The 18,557-nt window shown below is 40.0% G+C and overlaps 1 protein-coding gene and 1 non-coding gene across 3 annotated transcripts; one reads left to right on the plus strand and one right to left on the minus strand.

Moving 5' to 3' along the window:
• Window positions 1-683: 683 nt before the first annotated feature.
• LOC106155452 (uncharacterized) lies at window positions 684-13,307 on the plus strand. Of its 2 annotated transcripts, XM_086994324.1 has the most exons (14): window positions 684-1,054; window positions 2,607-2,707; window positions 3,218-3,363; window positions 4,430-4,544; window positions 5,065-5,287; window positions 6,603-6,754; window positions 7,451-7,642; window positions 7,938-8,074; window positions 8,496-8,644; window positions 8,933-8,997; window positions 9,451-9,577; window positions 10,404-10,664; window positions 10,710-10,817; window positions 11,261-13,307. In XM_086994324.1, exons 1-14 carry the CDS (start codon window positions 754-756, stop codon window positions 11,536-11,538), a joined length of 2,355 nt encoding a protein of 784 aa, XP_086850450.1. In that variant the 5' UTR covers window positions 684-753; the 3' UTR covers window positions 11,539-13,307. The 2 variants fall into 2 exon arrangements, with proteins under 2 accessions (XP_086850450.1, XP_013385769.2); XM_013530315.2 differs by having other exon boundaries at window positions 686-1,054; window positions 10,404-10,817.
• Window positions 13,308-15,043: 1,736 nt separating this feature from the next.
• Trnam-cau (transfer RNA methionine (anticodon CAU)) lies at window positions 15,044-15,115 on the minus strand. Its single transcript has one exon. It is a non-coding gene; the product is annotated as a tRNA-Met (tRNA).
• Window positions 15,116-18,557: the final 3,442 nt, after the last annotated feature.

Below are 18,557 nucleotides of genomic sequence, written 5' to 3' on the forward strand. Positions count from 1 at the left end.
CAAGCCAGGTGTGCGAAGGGCAACATTTAACCGTGTGTATGGGGGCGGATGGGGGCGCTAAGTGCTAAAAAAATTTGCAAAGGAGGGATTAGACTTAGCCCCTCTGCTTCCTGCGCTTAAAGCATGGTAGAAACGTGTGTGTGTGTGGGGGGGGGGGGGGGGGGGGAGGCACAAGCACACACACCACCAGCAACGCGGCTGCTGAGCCTCTATGCATCCAGTGGCGTTTGATGAAAGCCAGCAGAAAACATCAGCCCTGTGTTAGGTGTGCAGGTATAATGCGAGAGTCGCAGAACAGTATTTCTCTTTGTATGCCGTTGTTAATGCTAGGACAACAGCTAAATCATTACCCATAAATGTGTAATGCGACAAACATCTATATTTAATAATTCAGGTTAGTGCAACAAACGGGCGAGGAGTTGAAATGCCCCATTGTTGTCAATAGTGCATCTAAAGGGGGGAGACGGAAGGATACATTAAGGGTTATTGAAAAACAACCTTCTATCCATATATTGTTGATATTTCTTTGTCGGAAAGGCTTTGCTGTAACCGGCGTCTTTATCACGTTTTTTTTTATCATTCTGGCACGATTTTCAGCAGCAGCGTTTTGTTTTTATTTCACCTCGTGAGGGTATTGTGAGAAACAACAACGTGTAATGTGTTCGAGGTCGCAGTGCGTTTTTTCGCAGTTATGACCCAATTCCAAGAACTGAAATCCGATCAACAATAGCGGCGACTCCTACAGGTGTAAAAATGGCGGATAAAATGTCGGTTGTATTTTTACTTTTCGGCGTTCTTTTAACAGTACAGATCTTTAAGGTAACTGAGGCAGGTTACAACCACAATGTTGCATTTAAACCCGAATGTGAGCGTCGAGGTGACCAAATCCCCAGCAAGTGTGTCTATAACTTTACCATCGACTACCGTATGACAGGGGTGTGGTACAACGAGAGAAGAAACACCGGGAAACCCGTCTTTAAGACTGATGCTAAACCTGACCAGTATTTCTACGGGGAGCAATATAACTGTTCAAATATCTCGATGTCTGAGTCTGGTGAGTGTCGCCCTGGGACTTGTTTGTACGGCGCAGAAATTGCACCGGTTAATTAAGAACACCATTTTTAACCACCACGCCCAGAATATTTGATACAGTTGTTTATACAGGTAAAATACGACCGGGGGCCTGCAGAATTAAAATAAAATGGTAGCTTTTTAAGTCAGACTGGGTTGGTCTTAATCGAAGTGCTTCACACCGACACTATAGCGCTTATTAACTGGGCAGATACAGGGGTCTGCTACATTGCACATCAGTTATCTGTTTTGTTCACATTGAAACTAGATACACAGTATTCGTTCGCGAAAGAGCGTGAAATTTATTATATTTTTTAACCCTCCTTCCCAATGAAATTTATTATATCTTTAATTTTTTTCCAACCCCCGCTCACGGTACTTGGAAAAGTTTGACGTCCTAAAATTTTGAAGTAAGATACAGATGGCAATTATGGATGGCCTGTACCCCAATCCTGAAAAAAGCGTTGGTTCTGGATGAAATAATATACTGGAACTTAATTATACTGTGGGAATATTTTAAACTTTAAGTTATTATTTTATAAACGGTGAAAACTGAGATATTATTTTTGGCACATATAATCTAAACTTCCCTTCATCTGTTGCGTAAGTCTACATTTAGCTGTACCTGGGAATTTTGAAAATCTGTGCGTACAATTTTAAAAGGTCTGGGCCCCGTATCTCAAAATCATCGCGCATTGCAGCCGTGGGCAAGCATCTCGATTCCATAACTCTCCCATACTCGTCCCATATAATACATTGTAGCCTCTATGTGATATAGCGATTCGCAATACGCGATGCTTTCGAGATACGGGACCCTGGTTACGCCCCTGCAACAGCGCTGTTCAAAATAGATAGAATGGCCAATGCAAGTGATGGGATGGGTAAAATATTCGCCAGGTATTCATCTTTTGTATGCGGGTGAGATGACTATATTGAATGGTAGAGATATGATTTAGTGGGCACAGTGCACTGAAAAAGCTGCCACATTGACATAACAATTGGCGTGGTTCAGGTGAGGCGGTCTAGGGTCCCTTTCTATAAAAATCAATGGAAAAAAATGAGGTCAGAACGAAGCATCAGTAACAATGCAGTCGACATTTTTGCACCTTTTGTCCTTGTGGCTTAGAGCGGATTTTGCTATTCGTAGGTAACCTGGATATTGTGTAGACTTTGGGCCGCAAAAGTGAAAGCAGTTGTTAATTCTAGACCAAAAATTTTACTTTTTTTAAGGTCTACTTCAATTGAGGAGGAATATCAAGACTATAACAGTCGTAATCTCTTTGCTTTTTTTTTCAAAAGGTGCATAGTTACATTTTAATAGACGGCAGCCGATTTTGCTCCGATGTTTTTATATTAAAGCACGTGTATTTCATCATGTTTATTGCTTTTTTTCTCCAGATCTTGACAACATGGACATTTTATTGATGCCCAGTATAGCTGATATTGTTTTCTTACTGTATTTCTCCCGATCTGGACGACATTTTCATTTTCATTTTATTGAGACCTCATATTGGCTTCTTGTTGTATCTCTCCAGATCTTGATGACGTCATAATGGCAGACGGAAGCTACCGTAGAATTTACACCATCAACGGTCAGTTTCCAGGGGAGACAATAGTTGCGTATAACGGGACACAGGTACATGTACTGAGTATATTGTAATGTTTATTTATATATTATAACGTCACCTCATGACAATGGAATGATCATTTTTTAATTGTAACCCGTGTAGACCATGCTTTCAGAAGAGTTTATTTTTCTTTAATAAAGAACTATTTGGTGTCCTTTTTGTATTGTATTATTTTAGGACTGTTTTCATGATAATATTTTACAGAAGTCGACTTGGATATTCAGTGGATTAAGACGGGGGGGGGGGGGGGGGGTCAGATCACACCAATATTCCCATATTCCCCTCTTGTTATTAGAATTTTGACTAGCTGAACATTAGTTCTGAGCCATACCAAAGGGCACCGCTTGCCCTCCAAAACAACAACAAAAAAATTTGCGGTCCTTGAGCAGGTCCCGAACTCCACACCGAGGGGTCGATGGTCGGCTTTGCATCCGATGCCTGTATTTCCGGACCCCCCTCCCCCCGTCCCCCTCAAATAATCCTGGATCCGCCCCTGAATATTGACTAATTTATTTCAGTTGATTATCAGTGTAACTAACAATCTAGAAGAAGAGGGCGTGTCCATCCATTGGCATGGCATCGTGCAGAGAAACACGCCATACATGGACGGCGTGGCCCGCATAACCCAATGCGCAATCAACCCTGGGGAGACATTCGTCTATAGGTACATCAATATCCAATGAAATTCTTTGGTGTATTATTTTTTGTTGATTTCAGTGACAAATGAGAAGCGCTGATACACACACTGATTATTTGTACCTAGTGTAGGATAAAATCATGTTGAGAAACTAGTAATAAATCCGATTCCTGCATTACGTTCACGAGCGAATGAACAAACAGGGCTCCGTATCTCGAAAGGTTCGCTATGTTGCGCACGTGCGCAAGTGTCTTGACTCCATGGCCCCGTATCTCGAAGTAGAATCGATTATGGAATCGAGACTCTTGCGCACGTGCGCAACATAGCGAACCTTTCGAGATACGGAGCCCAGAGCACTGAAGTTTGCGATTAGATTGAAAGGGGACGCAGGGGAATATCAAAAATTGGACAAGAGTAGAGGAAAGCAAAGACTTGGCCACTTACACTACTATTGGAGGTGGAGGCAGGGGGTGGATATTCTCCGATGCTCGAAGGAATTTGTACCCGTAGCCCTTTGCAGGGGCGGATCCAGAGATATTTTCTGAGAGTCTTCCAAATTATATTTGTTGATCCATCCTCCATTTTTTGACCGTCTTTTTACAGAAAAAATTAGATACCCGTCAATGTAAACTTGAAAATCTGACCGCCTTCCGGAAGACCCAGAAGATGGCCTAAATCTGCCCCTGCTTTGTGCCCCATATTGATGAGAAAATAATCCCATATGGCACGTTTCTGATTTTTTACATAGCTATCTGTTTGTGCCCAAAATAGCTATATGTATGTGTGTACGTATGTGCCACAATGCTGAGGTAGAAACTGCTTTCGGTCGGTATACCTCTATCCAAAGCTTATGAAGGAGAGAGAGAGAGAGAGAGAGAGAGCATTTGTTTTAGTGAAGTATAGTTTTACAAAATATAATACTTTACTGATAACTAGTACGTTTACAAATTACGATTTTAATAACGTTACGATAAAAAATCGTAATATCACGCCAATTAGACAATCTTTACATAATACGTATAATCAAACTGATAGATACAAATTATGGCACTTAACTGTTCAGAAAATGCTTGTTAATATAAACTGTTCACAGGTTTGTGGCGTACCCCCCAGGGACACACTGGTACCACGCCCACCTGGGAAGTATGAGGACAGACGGGCTGTATGGAGCACTGATCGTCATTGACCCTGAGGAAGAAAGAACTAGGGTGAGACATCATAGGTCCCATTTAAAATGAGAAGAGCCGAGGGCTAGCTAGGCCACGACCCAAATATGGCGGACCTACATGAAGGGAAGACCGCTTAATCCTGTAATGGTCTCTCCGTCTTTCACGCGCCTTCCCACGCGTCGTCCCTGCAGGGTCACTGTAATTTAATCTCGGCTTAATTCAACCGATTGAGCAAAAGATTGAACTGCATACATTGTAATTTCCAAAGGGTGGTTCTTTTTTCTGAAAAAGTGGAACTTTTACTATGAAATCTTTATGCACCTAAATATAATTTTACCCAGAAGCGACCTTATCGTTAAACGTCCATGGAAACTTAACTGTAGTGACAATGAAATATTTCAGAATACTGGAGCGGCTTGTTTCGATAGATTCCGGACATTGCCCAAAGTCAGCCTGATCTTTCACGACATATTTAAAAAATTTACCCAATAGTATCAGATTTTTAAATCTTAAAAGATTTGGAAATAAGTTCCAACTTTAACCCGATTTTTCCCTCTAGGCAAGGAAAGAGACAGACATGACACTGATGCTGAGTGACTGGTTCTCCACAGACACCTCCACCATGTCTTCCAGTGTCATTTGGGAACTGGAACGCTTTGCACCCTTCTTGCAGAGTTCGGACAGTTTTACACCATCATCATCTTGTTTTTATCAAACCAAGCAGCACGATGGGACGGACATAGGAGTGTGGCCAGTGCAGTCCATTCTCATCAATGGAAAAGGTAGAGGTCTATAGTGTTGCCGTTTTTTTTTTTTTTGGTAACCCTGGAGGCACTGTAGTGTGTGTTCACAAAAGTGTGTTATGTAATGCGGTATGTGTTTTGTACATGTGCTGCAATTGTGCATTGACCACTGTGGGCAATGGAAAGGAAGTGTTGGCCATAGCTTTGATTTGGGAGCCCTGGCGGTACATGAACCCCAGCTCATGTTTACTTATATTTGTGTGTGTACATTAAGTTGGTGATCGATTTTTATGTACAAACACAGATGTGTCTGTACAAATTGCCGTCACCTGTGCCTGTTGTCGCCGTCGTCGCCGATAACACTGATAACACGATAAGTGGAAACACGTTTTACCTTTTGGCTTGAAACTTACAGAACTGAAGCGTATTCATAAAACGCGGGTCAAGTTCAAAAATCAGCATGATTGGGCTATTCTTTAAAGCTGTTCTGTTTTTTTCTTTTTTAGCATATATACAACACTGATAACACATTTCAAGGGAAACCGATAAGCCTATTGTCTTGAAACTCACAGGAGTGACCAATCTTACTAAAATACAGGTCGAGTTCGAAAATCAGCTTGGTCAGACTATTTTTTAAAGTTACACAACCTTTTCCCTGTTTTTCAGTATTTTTTTCTATTTGGTACCCCTAGTGTTTACACGTGTGTGTGTTTTTGTTGTGTACTTGCTGTATGTGTTTTGCATATGCGTTGCAATTGTGCAGTTTACATTCTGGTCAATGGAAAAGGAACTGTTGGTGATTTTGTTTTATTGAGTACCCCTTTTTTTGTGTGCGTTGTGCGTTTTTGTGTTTTGCAATGTTGCAATAGTACTAGTTATGCTTTTACATGTTAGTGTGTGTTGTGATCTTTTTTCACGTGTGCTCGCTTGGCCGCATCACCATTCCGAACACGTGTCTTGAAAAAGGCACCTGCTAAATAGAGTATTTCTGTGTTTTACTAGGACATTTTTTGCTTATTATTTTCAAATGAAAAAAAATATGGGTTTTGGGGAGATTTATATAAAATGCATGCCAGCAAAGACAGTACTAATGTATAATTGATAGCTGATTTATTTATTTATCAATTTTGTAAACAGTATATCTTACATGTAAGACCTAACAAGACAGCTAGGGTGCTATAAACACATTAAAATAGCGATTTAATCTTAAAAAACATATCATTTTGTAACAGTCTGATTTTTCACGCGAATGGCGGTCACAATGGACGCACGCATCTGGCTGAACTGGTGACGTCATCAAGGTAGGAACCAGTACAGATCACATAGCATATATATATGGTCTCTATATTTGCAGGCACCGTGTGCGATGCCACTAGAGATGTGACGGTGGGTGGTTACCGTTGTAACAACAGACTGGAGGAATTCGTTGTCCCCAGACATAAGAAAATACGAATTCGGATCATCAATGGTGCCGCCCAGTATTCTCTCCGGGTATCCATTGACAGCGTAAGGGATCACATTCCTTTCAACTAGGAGACCATTCAGAGCACAAGATCCGAGGATTTATTGTTCCTTGGATCAAATATGGCGGTCCGCTAACGGTCCTCCCACCTCCACACGCGCTGTAAATTCTCGGATCTTCTATTCTGAATGGCCGGTATATGTTATAGTGCATGTAGTTCACCCAGGCAACAGTTAGATCCCATTCCCAAAAAATTAGATCGATCTACTTTAGATCAACCTAACTCCCTAAGTTAATTACCCCCTTACAGCTTGTAATAGGCGGGACGGAAATTTAAGCCGGATTATCTGACAGTAATATAGGGAGACTCCCCGCGGGGATAGATCGATCTAAAAGCTCTGGGGATACGCCCTTAAACTCCAAGTTATTTTCACTCCAATTTCCGTGTTCCACAAGACGGCTTTAATGAATGAGGCAACTGTAGCACGTGCGTCTGTAGTCTAGCAGTTTATACACCTCCGTTTCTTGAAGAGAAAACTATTTTTCAAACGATCCTGACATCATGTTCGCCTTGTAAAATACCTATTCTTAATAAATGATAATTATTAAACAAAAGCCGAAAAGCTTTCATACCGTTAGCTTACCGTAAGTTTTTCGGCTTGTATTTCATAATTTTTATTTATGACCCAATTACCACCCTAATTAACAATTCTCCTCAACATTTCTTAATGTTCTTCCAGCATTCAATGACAGTAGAAGCCCTGGACGGTAATCGTATACAAGACATGGAGGTGGTAGATTATCTCATAATCCACACTGGCGAGAGATATGATATAGAGGTCGCCACTGACCAATACAGGGAGCATCCCATACAACCCGTCAATGACGGACATTTCTGGATAAGAGTTGAGTCTTTGGAAGAAGCAGACCAGGTGAGTACATGTATCTATGACGTCATATGACGTAATACCCTACGTCAGTTAAGGCCTCTCATTTTCATAAATAATGACAAAATTAAAAGAACAGACAATTATTCAGGTGGTAAAGAATTTACATTGGTAATGGAAATTCCAACTGCGCAGGCGACCTGCATGTGCTTCTTGAGTTTTCTACAGTGACGCGTACATGCCATTAATCGATGAATTTGGAATCTAATTCAACTAAAACTACAGCTACATCCTCCCAGAAATACATCGATTTTATGTGATTTCATTTATTTCATCGCAGTTAAAACCAATTATCAATCCCAAAACAGGCTGGGCAATTCTGAAGTATGAAGGAAGTCCCAGCAGAGCGAAGCCGTTCACCACACCCAAGCAATGCCCCCAGTCCAACCCATGTGAGGTGCTCAACTGTCCTTTTAGGTGAGGAATTCTCAAACTGTTATTCTTTAACTGCATGCTTCTACAATGTACCAACTGTGTTCGACGCGGAGAAATGGGAATTATTAAACCATTTAGCTATTAACTAACAAATGCCTTTGCTAGTTCATGTCTTAAAGCAATCCGGAAGTGTGATAAAATATATTAGGAAACGAACCATTTCGCATGTGCGTGTGAGTGTGTGCTAGCGCGCGCACTCGTGTGTGTGTGTGTGTGTGTGTGTGTGTGTGTGTGTTAGCAAGAGCATTAGAGTACATGTATGGGTGTGTGCGTGTTTGAGTGAGAGAGAGAGAGGAGAAAGAGAGAGAGGAGAAAGAGAGAAGAAGGCATTGCCGCCGTCTTAGCCTCCTGCGATATCCAGGATTATTGGTTAAAGAAGCGATCTACACGTCTGTTTACACAGGGACTACCGACCCGTGGGAGGCAATTATTACACCTGTATCCCAATAAGCCGGACCAAAGCTCTCGGCAGCATTATTGACAGGTACCCTGTTCCCATGCCTACCTCTGATGACGACTTCCAACAGATATTCCTCAACTTTCATTTCTCAGGTAAGTTGCTGCAATGACGTATTTGTAAACTTTTGGACCGATGCCCTCCACTTCAGCTAATCTGATCCAAATGTAGCAAAAAGAGTTTAATTAACATTCTTGTTAGGCTGTTACACAGAATTAGTAAATTAGATTTTAAAAAAAGAATAAAAGACAACTGTATAAAAAAGATATAATGCACATACTAGTGTAAAGTAGTAAATTGCACTTCACGTCTACTTTGAAATATTTGCTTACATTTTAATTTTTAAAAAATGCATTCTCAGTATCTCAGTTTTGTGACGACAGGTTCCAACGCAGTGCGATCATCAATCAACGGCCATTTGTTTCGCTTCCCAAGGGTTCCCCCGCAGGTAAAGTTATCTCCTTGACATTTAGACGACAATAGAATAGAACATTATACAATAGACTGGACATACATGTTTTATAGACCGACATAGTTCGAGGGAAATTGGTCAAACATGCGCGATTTTTTTCTCATTTACTAATGACGTTTTAGGCTTTAAACAAACCGTTGGAGTCACAATCAAGCCAGGCCCCAGTTTCACAAAAAAAAAAAAAAAAAAAAAAAAATTAAGTCAGTTTACTGGTTTAGACGACTAGGATTTCCATGAGAATTCTGTAACACTGCTCCTGATAGGGTAAAATGTGCCCATGTGACCTCGTAACCTTGGTAATTAAGTTCTTAGCTGGGGAACCTGACTTAAGTTTTTTTGTGAAGCAGCGGCCAATACACACTTCACATATGCTGTGATATGAACGTGATCATTAATTGTTTGAAGTTGCCTTTTGATGTTTGTTTCTAGTTGTATCCGGACCAGGATCCTCTCTATGAGTGTGATGAGCCCTGTACAGGAGATTGCTACTGTACGTATTCAGAGAAACTGAAGTTAAACAACGTCATACAGATCGTCATAATGAACATGGGGATAGGTGAGACACATTGTTTACATTCGTTTCATAGCATTCACACATAATTAAGGTCAGACACATTGTCTACATTCGTTTGAAAGCATTCATAAATAAGTAAGGTAAGACACATTGTTTACATTCGTTTCATAGCATTCACACATAATTAAGGTCAGACACATTGTCTACATTCGTTTGAAAGCATTCATAAATAAGTAAGGTAAGCCACATTTTTCGACATTCGTTTCTAAGCATTAATAAATACGCAAGGTAAGAGACATTCTCTGCATTCGCTTCATGGAATAATAGACACATAAAGGAGTAAGAAATAACTAGGTACTTAGACCCCATTCCCATAACTAGATCGATATAGCAGGATCGACCCATCTCCATCTCGCTAAATTGCTTTGAGCTTAAGCGGCCCTGATGTCTGTCACGCCTACTGAAGCTATTAGAGGGCAATAAACTGTCGTTAAGCAGCTTCAGTAGGCGTGCAAGAAATATAAGCTGCGTAAGCTGAGGCTTCATTCACATGCAATGTCTATTTTCTAAATTCTATTTTCTATTCGCGGTATGTCTTATGATCACGGTCTGTGCCCTGAATATCCCGCGGCGTAATTACTGGCAGCGCGAGCCAGTTACTATAAGTTACTATAAGTAACTGGCTCGCGCTGCCAGTAATTACGCGGCGGGATATTCAGGGCACAGACCGTGATCATAAGATAGCGCGAATAGAAAATAGATTTTTAGAAAATAGACATTGCATGTGAACGAAGCCTGAGATTTAGCGGTTCTGGCCTACGTGACTGACTTTGTCCGATATATTTCACATATTTGTTCGATATTTCAGGTCAGCCGGGAACCGCTCATCCAGTCCACATTCACGGCCACCACTTCCACGTGCTCAAGATAGGCTACCCACAATACGACAGCGACTTCCGGTTCCTGGCCGACACCGACGATATCAGGTGTAAGGACCCCTTCTGCAGCAGCGCTGAGTGGAGCGATGCCACCTGGGATGACTACACAGTATGGAACAACACTGCCAGGCGAATTAGACCGCCTGATGTTAACGCCAACGCCAACACTAACACCAGTGACGTCGGGGCAGGTGACGTTGGAGCAGGTGGCGTCGGGGCAGGTGGCGTCGGGGCAGCGGAGCCGTGGATTCCGGAGATAAACGTGATCGACCCGCCCTTGAAGGATACCGTGGTCGTACCGGTAGGAGGGTACGTGGTGGTTCGCTTCCGGGCGGACAACCCAGGTATGTTTTTTTCTGATTTTTGTACAAAGTTCGGTGACTTGTAGGCCCATGAGGCCGATTGATTTGTATAACTATATTGCACGTTAATAAATAAAAACTATACTATCACACGTTAATAAATAAAAACTATACTAGTATACTGTAAAGTGGTGACCAGATAACGTACAGTGATCGGTTCCAAACGATTTAACAGACAGCTGAGAGCTCCTTTAAAGTTGCCTCTGTTTTAAAGAATATCACTTTTAAAGTACGGTTCACTTGATGTCATTTAATCGGCAAAATAGTTGTCTTATTTAATTTTTAATTTAGTTAATTTTATATCAATTCTGATTAATATTATAGAAATAGGGGGGGGGGGCCAATATTGTTTTTTGTTATCTCAAATAATTAATTATTTGACCAATTTAGTATTTGTACCTAGATAATTGTTTTCTTGTTTCCAGGCTGGTGGTTTGTTCACTGTCACATAGAGGTCCACACAGTAGAAGGGATGGCTATGGTCCTCCAGGAGGGGGAACAGTCAGAAATGCCCCCAGTACCCAGTAAAATCCCAAGGTGTGCCAATTTCGAGATGAACGATAAAGAGTTCGACGAGGCACTGCAATGGAAACCAAATGTCGCAAATCTAGGGAGCTCGAAAGCCTCTGGCGCAGCGGCTACTCGTTTTCATAGTCTCCCTCGTCTACTAATACCTACATTATGTTTTCTATACAGTTGGTAGATGATTTGAAATGAAAGGACTATCATCTATCCCTCAAGTCAATTAGACGTGATTGTATGGGCCTCTACTACATGACAACGCACTGTGTTGATAAAAACAACCGGGAAGCAATGTTTTGCTATTCAGAGAAGAATTTCAACAGCTGTATAATGTTATAAGAATGAGGTATTTTTTTTTCTCCAGTCAACAGCTTAATATTGAAACAGCTTTACCTCCAATATCATCCCCTGATCAAGATGTCCTGTTAGACATCGAAATATTGGAGGTACTGTAAAACTATTTCAATATTAAGCTGTTGACTAAAGGAAATTTTACTGCATTCTTAATATTGTACTATGTATAAAACTAATTCATGAAGTGTTATATTTTCATTAACAGTCTTCTAAGCAACACCTTATTAGCAACTTACGAATCGGAAAAAATCGCACTTTTTTCTCAGTAACACTTGCAGCACCAACATTTACTAGTCCGTCGCTCTCGTCCAGCCTCTTTTATTACCGTACGAACTGTACACTACGTCTCTGTATGTTGTATTTTGAGGTCAAAGAGCGTCTTCAGAACGGATGATCCGCTGTCTAACTGATCCGCCGACTAAATAAGGCCGACCCCTCTTAAAAGCAAGCCGACTAACCTCCTGGCGGTTTCCCCGCCATCACATTCGCCATTAAACGGATTTAATCTCGATCCCGAATTTTAATTGCTAGGCTCCTGTTTCATGTGGATCGGCCATATTTCGTCCGCGGATCAGTTAGTACGCGGATCAACTTGTTTCAAATGCGCTCAAAGCCTCTCTTCCCTGTAGTTGATTATGGAAAATGACGACCATTTTCCAGTGCTATGAAATACCCACTGAGCGTATGATTGGTTTAAATTATTAATATAACTAAGTGTTGTTATGTCATTACTAAGTATATGTATTTATATTATGACATGAGTTTTGTTACATTTAACAATTCCTTTTTTTTTCGTACTAAGTGTCTCCATACATGTATATGCATATCTTGTCGCGTATAACTTGCAACGTCGTTAAAGGGATAATATCTCTTCGTTCTAACCAAAAATGAATTTTCCTAGAGTAAACAACAATTTTCCCATGCTTACCAATGGTTAATGAATCCATTTTTACATTCAAAGTTAGTCCCTGTTTTTTTTCTAAAAACCTTTTTTTTTTGTAAAAATCTCTTAAGAGATTATAACAGAGTATAGCCATCAATGAAGGTCACATGGTCAGATGACAAGCTCAGATATCAGAATAATAGCTATAACTACCGTTTATGTGGTAAAACAGAATATAATATATTTGTATGAATTGTTCACAATTTTTTTTTATTGTGAAATATAGATCTCATACGAAGAGTTATTATCCCTTTAAACTGTTGAGATAATTGCAAGTCAACAGAATATTGGAATTTTCTTTCTGTCCCATTGCCTGAAAATTTTCACTCGTCAGTGGGACCCATGAGACATCAAGGTATCCTATCCGGGATTTTCCAGGTAGATAGAATTTTCCTCGAAAAAAAAAACATTTTCGCCTTTTCTACTCCATGCACAGTGTTTTATATATCGTATAGAACTCTCTCAGTTTAACCGTTACATGTATGTCTTCCTGCACATATCAAAAGGGAATATCTTTTTATTTTTATTATTTATTATTTTAATTACTTTTATTTAAATAGATTTATCATTTTAAGGTCTGCAATAGGAAAATGTGTTAGCATTGCACCGTATATTGAAAAAGAAAATATAACTTTGGATTATTTTCCAACTCAGGTGATTTATTAGTTATATAATATAATCTTTATATTATATTATATAATACAATCTTTATTGAGCACTAAAATGTGTATACGTTACATTTTACAGGCTCTTCACTGGTCATAACAACTTTACAACAACTATACAAATCTATACTCGTTTGCTCGTTTGCTCCCTTGCACAACAATGACTTAAGACTAATATTATAGACAACCACGACGCACATTGCGACCCAAAGTGCATATTTGAAATTAAAGATAAATAAAACAATTTGAATGAAATATGACTGTCTTGTTGGCAAAATATGTACAGGACACTCTTCATCTTGATTTTGTTTCTTTTATATTAGCCTTCCGAAATGCTTTTTTTTCAAATCTGTAAGCAGTACGTCACTCTATATTTCTCAACACCGTCTAAATAATTTTATATGCATACATCAGAGCTGGGCTCCGTATCTCGGCAAGTTCGCTATGTTGCGCACGTGCGCAAGTATCTCGATTCCATGGCCCCGTATCTCGAAATAAAATCGGTTATGGAATCGAGACACTAACGCTCGTGCGCAACATAGGGAACCTTTCGAGATACGGAGCCCAGGGCCCCGTATCTCGAAAGCATCGCGTATTGCGAATCTCTATATCAAATAGAGGCTACAATGTATTATATGGGACGAGTATGGGCGAGTTATGGAATCGAGACGCTTGCGCACGTGCGCAACACAGCGAAGCTTTCGAGATACGGGGCCCAGGTCTATACTTCACAGCGGCTTTGGTGATATTTTGAGGATGTGAAATTAACCGAAAACAAAAATAACTAATAGATAAAGTAGCAGAGCTAGGTTTCGATCCTAGGACCTCGGGGTTATGGGCCCCGCACTCTTCCACTGCGCCACTCTGCTGTCATAGACATTACTTGGCAGTATTTTAAGTTTATTCAACGAATTTTTTGATGCAACACCTTGTTTTCGGGGCTGTGCGGAACTTCCTTCTACCGGGGCGACAGATATTTTATCACATTTTACACCAGCCACACTTACAAGATTGACGATATTTAACCAGAGACATTATCTGTGAATATCTGGTGAAAAATCAACCTTTGGCCCTGGTAGAGGGTACTCATAGTAAGGAACGTACCAGTTTAGACATGTTTGTCTTAGATTTTAGATTTTAGATCGATCTATCCCCGCGGGTAGTCTCACTAGATTACTGTCAGATAAACCGAATTAAATGTCCGTTCCGCCTTCTACAAGCTGTAAGGGGGTAATTAACTTTCGTGCCTGCTCGACTGGCAGCTATTTAGCGTGAACCCCAAGTTAGTTAGGTCGATCTAGTCGGATCGATCTAATCTCTGGGAATGGGGTCTTAGCTGACGCGATGAAACGATAAGAAAATGAAAAAGTTCACCAGCTGGAAAATATTAATGATGGCCATGGGGCTTGAAATATCTCAGTATATGCAGTTGGCCATGCTGGTGGTTCTTTTATTCAGGTAAATTATTTTCTGTTGTGAACTTCTCGTGATCAGTAATTGCTCGTAATTATAAAAGCAGGGTGTATTTTATCATTACTATTTTAAAAACAATTTAAGCATTTTTCTTATCAAAGAGCAGTACGTCATGTCAAGTCTGCGCGCTCCGTCTAAATAATTTTATATGCAAACAACATGCCAAATGCTTTATACTTCAAAGCGACTTTGGTGATGATTAGTAGGTTTAGAATAGCCAGGAAAAAAAAGGAACGTACCAAAACTGATTCTAGCAGAGCTAGGTTTCGATCCTAGGACCTCGGGGTTATGGGCCCCGCACGCTTCCACTGCGCCACTCTGCTGTTATTTTACGTTATGAGTTGAATCCTAAGTCTCTTTCATTGAATTTTCTGATGCAATACCTTTTTTCCTCTGGTCATTTTGAAATGTAGTAGTTGAGACGAGGCGGTGCTTGCCGTCACAATGAGACGATTGAACATTACCTTATAGCTGGCTAAATATACACATACATGTAAATCTGCATAAATAAATTGTCAGACTATTTTTTTATGAGCGCGCCATTGTTTTGGTTGCTTGTTTATATTTGATTCATGGTAATACATGTGACGAGTTTTCACTCTAAAACTGTTTTAATAGCAGTGTTTAATACTGTGACAGCGACATGTATAGGCCCTACGTATGTGTCCCTGTGTCATTGCGTGGAGGTACGAGGGACAGGGATTTTAAATACAGTTTGATTCCAATATTACAATTTCGCCTTCCTGTGCATGTAACAATATTCAAACAATGTCGATGTCATGTGCAGGAATCACAGTGACCGAACTTTGAATGAAAAAATAAGCATATATTGTAGTAAAATAGGGCCTACAGGTAGATAAAGATGGAGATATCATTTTGCATAAGTGAATAAAATGCTGATGAATACGAATATGAAAACCTTGAACTGATCAAAATTCTATCCGTGCCGTTTACCAATATCACCGCTTTCGTCGACTTCTAAGAAAATGTTACGCAATCATGCCTTATTTGAAATTTAAAATTAAAACAATCATGTCCAACAAAGGCTTAAGTGTTTTTAATCGCATTTAAGACCATGCACAGGTAGTTGACCTATCTCAGATATACTAAGACAAAAGTCCACACGTACAGTCACATGTATTATATTGTCCCCTTTCGAGTAGCACGTGATAACAGGTGCAAAAACTGAAGTGGCCGGTCTCAAATACATTATTGCGAAATTAACGACCAGTCTATTTGTGTATAAATATTATTATTATTGTTGTCGTTACCACCCGCCGTTATACCTTAGTGACAAAACCGCTGTGCGACTCCACTTTGTTGAAGCAAGCGACCCTAACCCTCTGTCAAAGACTAAGGTGAAAAGTCGTAATAATACCCCGATTCTTCGACAAAAATAAAAAATTCAAGGCTCAAATTTCTGGAGAATTTCCGTACTAAGCACCTTGGTCGATAGGCGATTGGGACGGCTCGCTGAATGCTGTGTGGTATTGAACAAAACTACCAGGCGGGGTTTTTACTACGACTTAATGACGTCATACTACAGTGAAACTATTTTAATGATGATGGTCGGGTCGCAGCGACGTACTTAACATGACTTGCCTATGTTAGTTTAAGTTTTGGCTTATGTTTTTTCTGTGTTCTCGTCTTAACAAATAGTGAGGACAATGAAAGTGACTGAGAAAGGAGAAGAAAATGACGAACTTGGACAATATGTCCACAAGCACAGAACAAAGCCTCGAAACAGTTACACAAAATCCACTTACTGCTCCTCTTGTGCAACTCAAGCTATTATCAAATGTACTAGTTAACCCCAGATTTAACAACCACCGCTATCTAATAATATACTTAACACTATTTTTCGTAAGTTGTAAACAAATTTTAAGCCCAAAAGTAAACAGCGCACTGGATTTAATTATACCTGAAGGTTAAAAACTAACAAAAAGGTGAGATAGGGCGAGGTGGGTAATTTGATAATTAAAGATAAAGGATAATAAAAGATAGTGTGACAGGCTCAGTCGGAAAACAAAGTGAGATAGATACACAGTGCCACAGAAAAAACTCCGCGTATCATAAATATCTCGGAAGCCAATTAAGCAGCTTATTTTCATTATTATCATTCAAATATCTTTGAATTAACATAAACAAATAAGCCGCATGCAATAAAATCGTGGTAATCTCTTGAAGTCAGCCACGAGGAAGAGATGTATAACGTGACTACTTTCCCCAAGACGTCATTGCGATAAGACGACGTGACAAGCCCAATGATGTTTGAACAGTGTTACGGCGACCTCTGAGTGCATGTTACGCAACTCACGGATCTTAAAACGTCAGAACAATGATATCGTTTGATATGATATGCGTACAGTACTTCTGCCTTTACCATGTACCTTTTAATCTGATTGACAAGAAGCACTTAGTCGACATATCTTTCAAAATAAAAAAAAACGCACTCAGCTCATATCAAAGTATTCATTCACTTCGATTAAACTAAGATGTTCCAAAAGTTTGACCCCCTTGATTAAACATACGTGTAGTTATTAACACGACAAAGAATTAATTAATCCCCATTCATTGTGAGCACTATCTATATAAGTGATATGAAAGTCAATATTGCTGAGGGCTATTATGAACATGCTGATGATCGCCTCTGACGTCGTGCATGCATAGAGAACGTGCCTCAGTGTAAACTACTGGTCACTACGAGTGGTACACTAGCTGGGCCTGCTTATTCTGAAATACCCCCCCCCCCCCCCCCCAACAGTGAAATTCAAAAATTCGCAAGCATTTTCGGTGACTTCACGTTATATTTTTGTTTATGGTTCGTAATTCTTCTGCACGTTGTGTAAATTCTAAAGCAGTAAAGATGTCTGGTTTGTTAATCTGAATCAAGAAGTTAAGTCCAAGATTCATTTGTTTTGGTTTGATGTTAAAGAGTGGTACTCCCCACAAATGGTTAGAATGTAACTGAGCAAGCAACCAGTGAACTTTAAATGATTGAAACTGGCTATTGTCGTTAGTTTTGGAATTCCTAATAGCGGTTTACACGTAAATATTTTGACCACGATTCTTGGAAATTAGTATTAACGCGCTATCCAACCTAAAAGAATACAGCGGTGACCGCATTTCGAGCCTGTTTGTAATTTTCATTCATTTGCGAGCTTCCCGTTCAATTTTACTTCAAATTAATCTATCTTCTCTGCTACAAATTGATTTAATATCAGGAAAAGATATTATGTATGTATGTATGCTAGGATAGATTTTAGGTCCTAGGCCCTCTCAGAATGTACCGGTTCAGAGAATTCTACCGTTCATTGGGGACGGGTCCTAAATCTCAGGAGAGACAAAGTAAGAAACCTGGGATCGAGATCAAGGCCGCCTTCTGTGGTCAGGTTAATTTATACTCTCCCAGGAAAACAATATGGGTGATTCACCGGTTACCTTAGCAACGCGGATCTGAGGTATATGTTTTGACGTCATCACGTGTCACATCTATCGTAACACGTCCGTCTCTTCATTCCACACTCGCGGGACTAAACAGCGTCATTTTACTGTCACGATGACAAGGGTCATTTTTTATTTTGGTACATTGGGACTTCCACAGCAATGAGTGGCATCACGGAAACGATAGGATATATTTAGTCCTAATTCGAAGATTTTATTTTTAACTATTATCATTATTTTGTGGTTTTTATCACCCTCTTAGACAAAACACGGTCAGGTGTTAAACTCTTCAAAAGAGAACGCCACCGGTATTTTCGTTCA

Source organism: Lingula anatina, chromosome 8 (assembly GCF_051362555.1).
Source record: "Lingula anatina isolate TDL-2025a chromosome 8, LinAna3.0, whole genome shotgun sequence".
NCBI lineage: Eukaryota > Metazoa > Brachiopoda > Lingulata > Lingulida > Lingulidae > Lingula > Lingula anatina.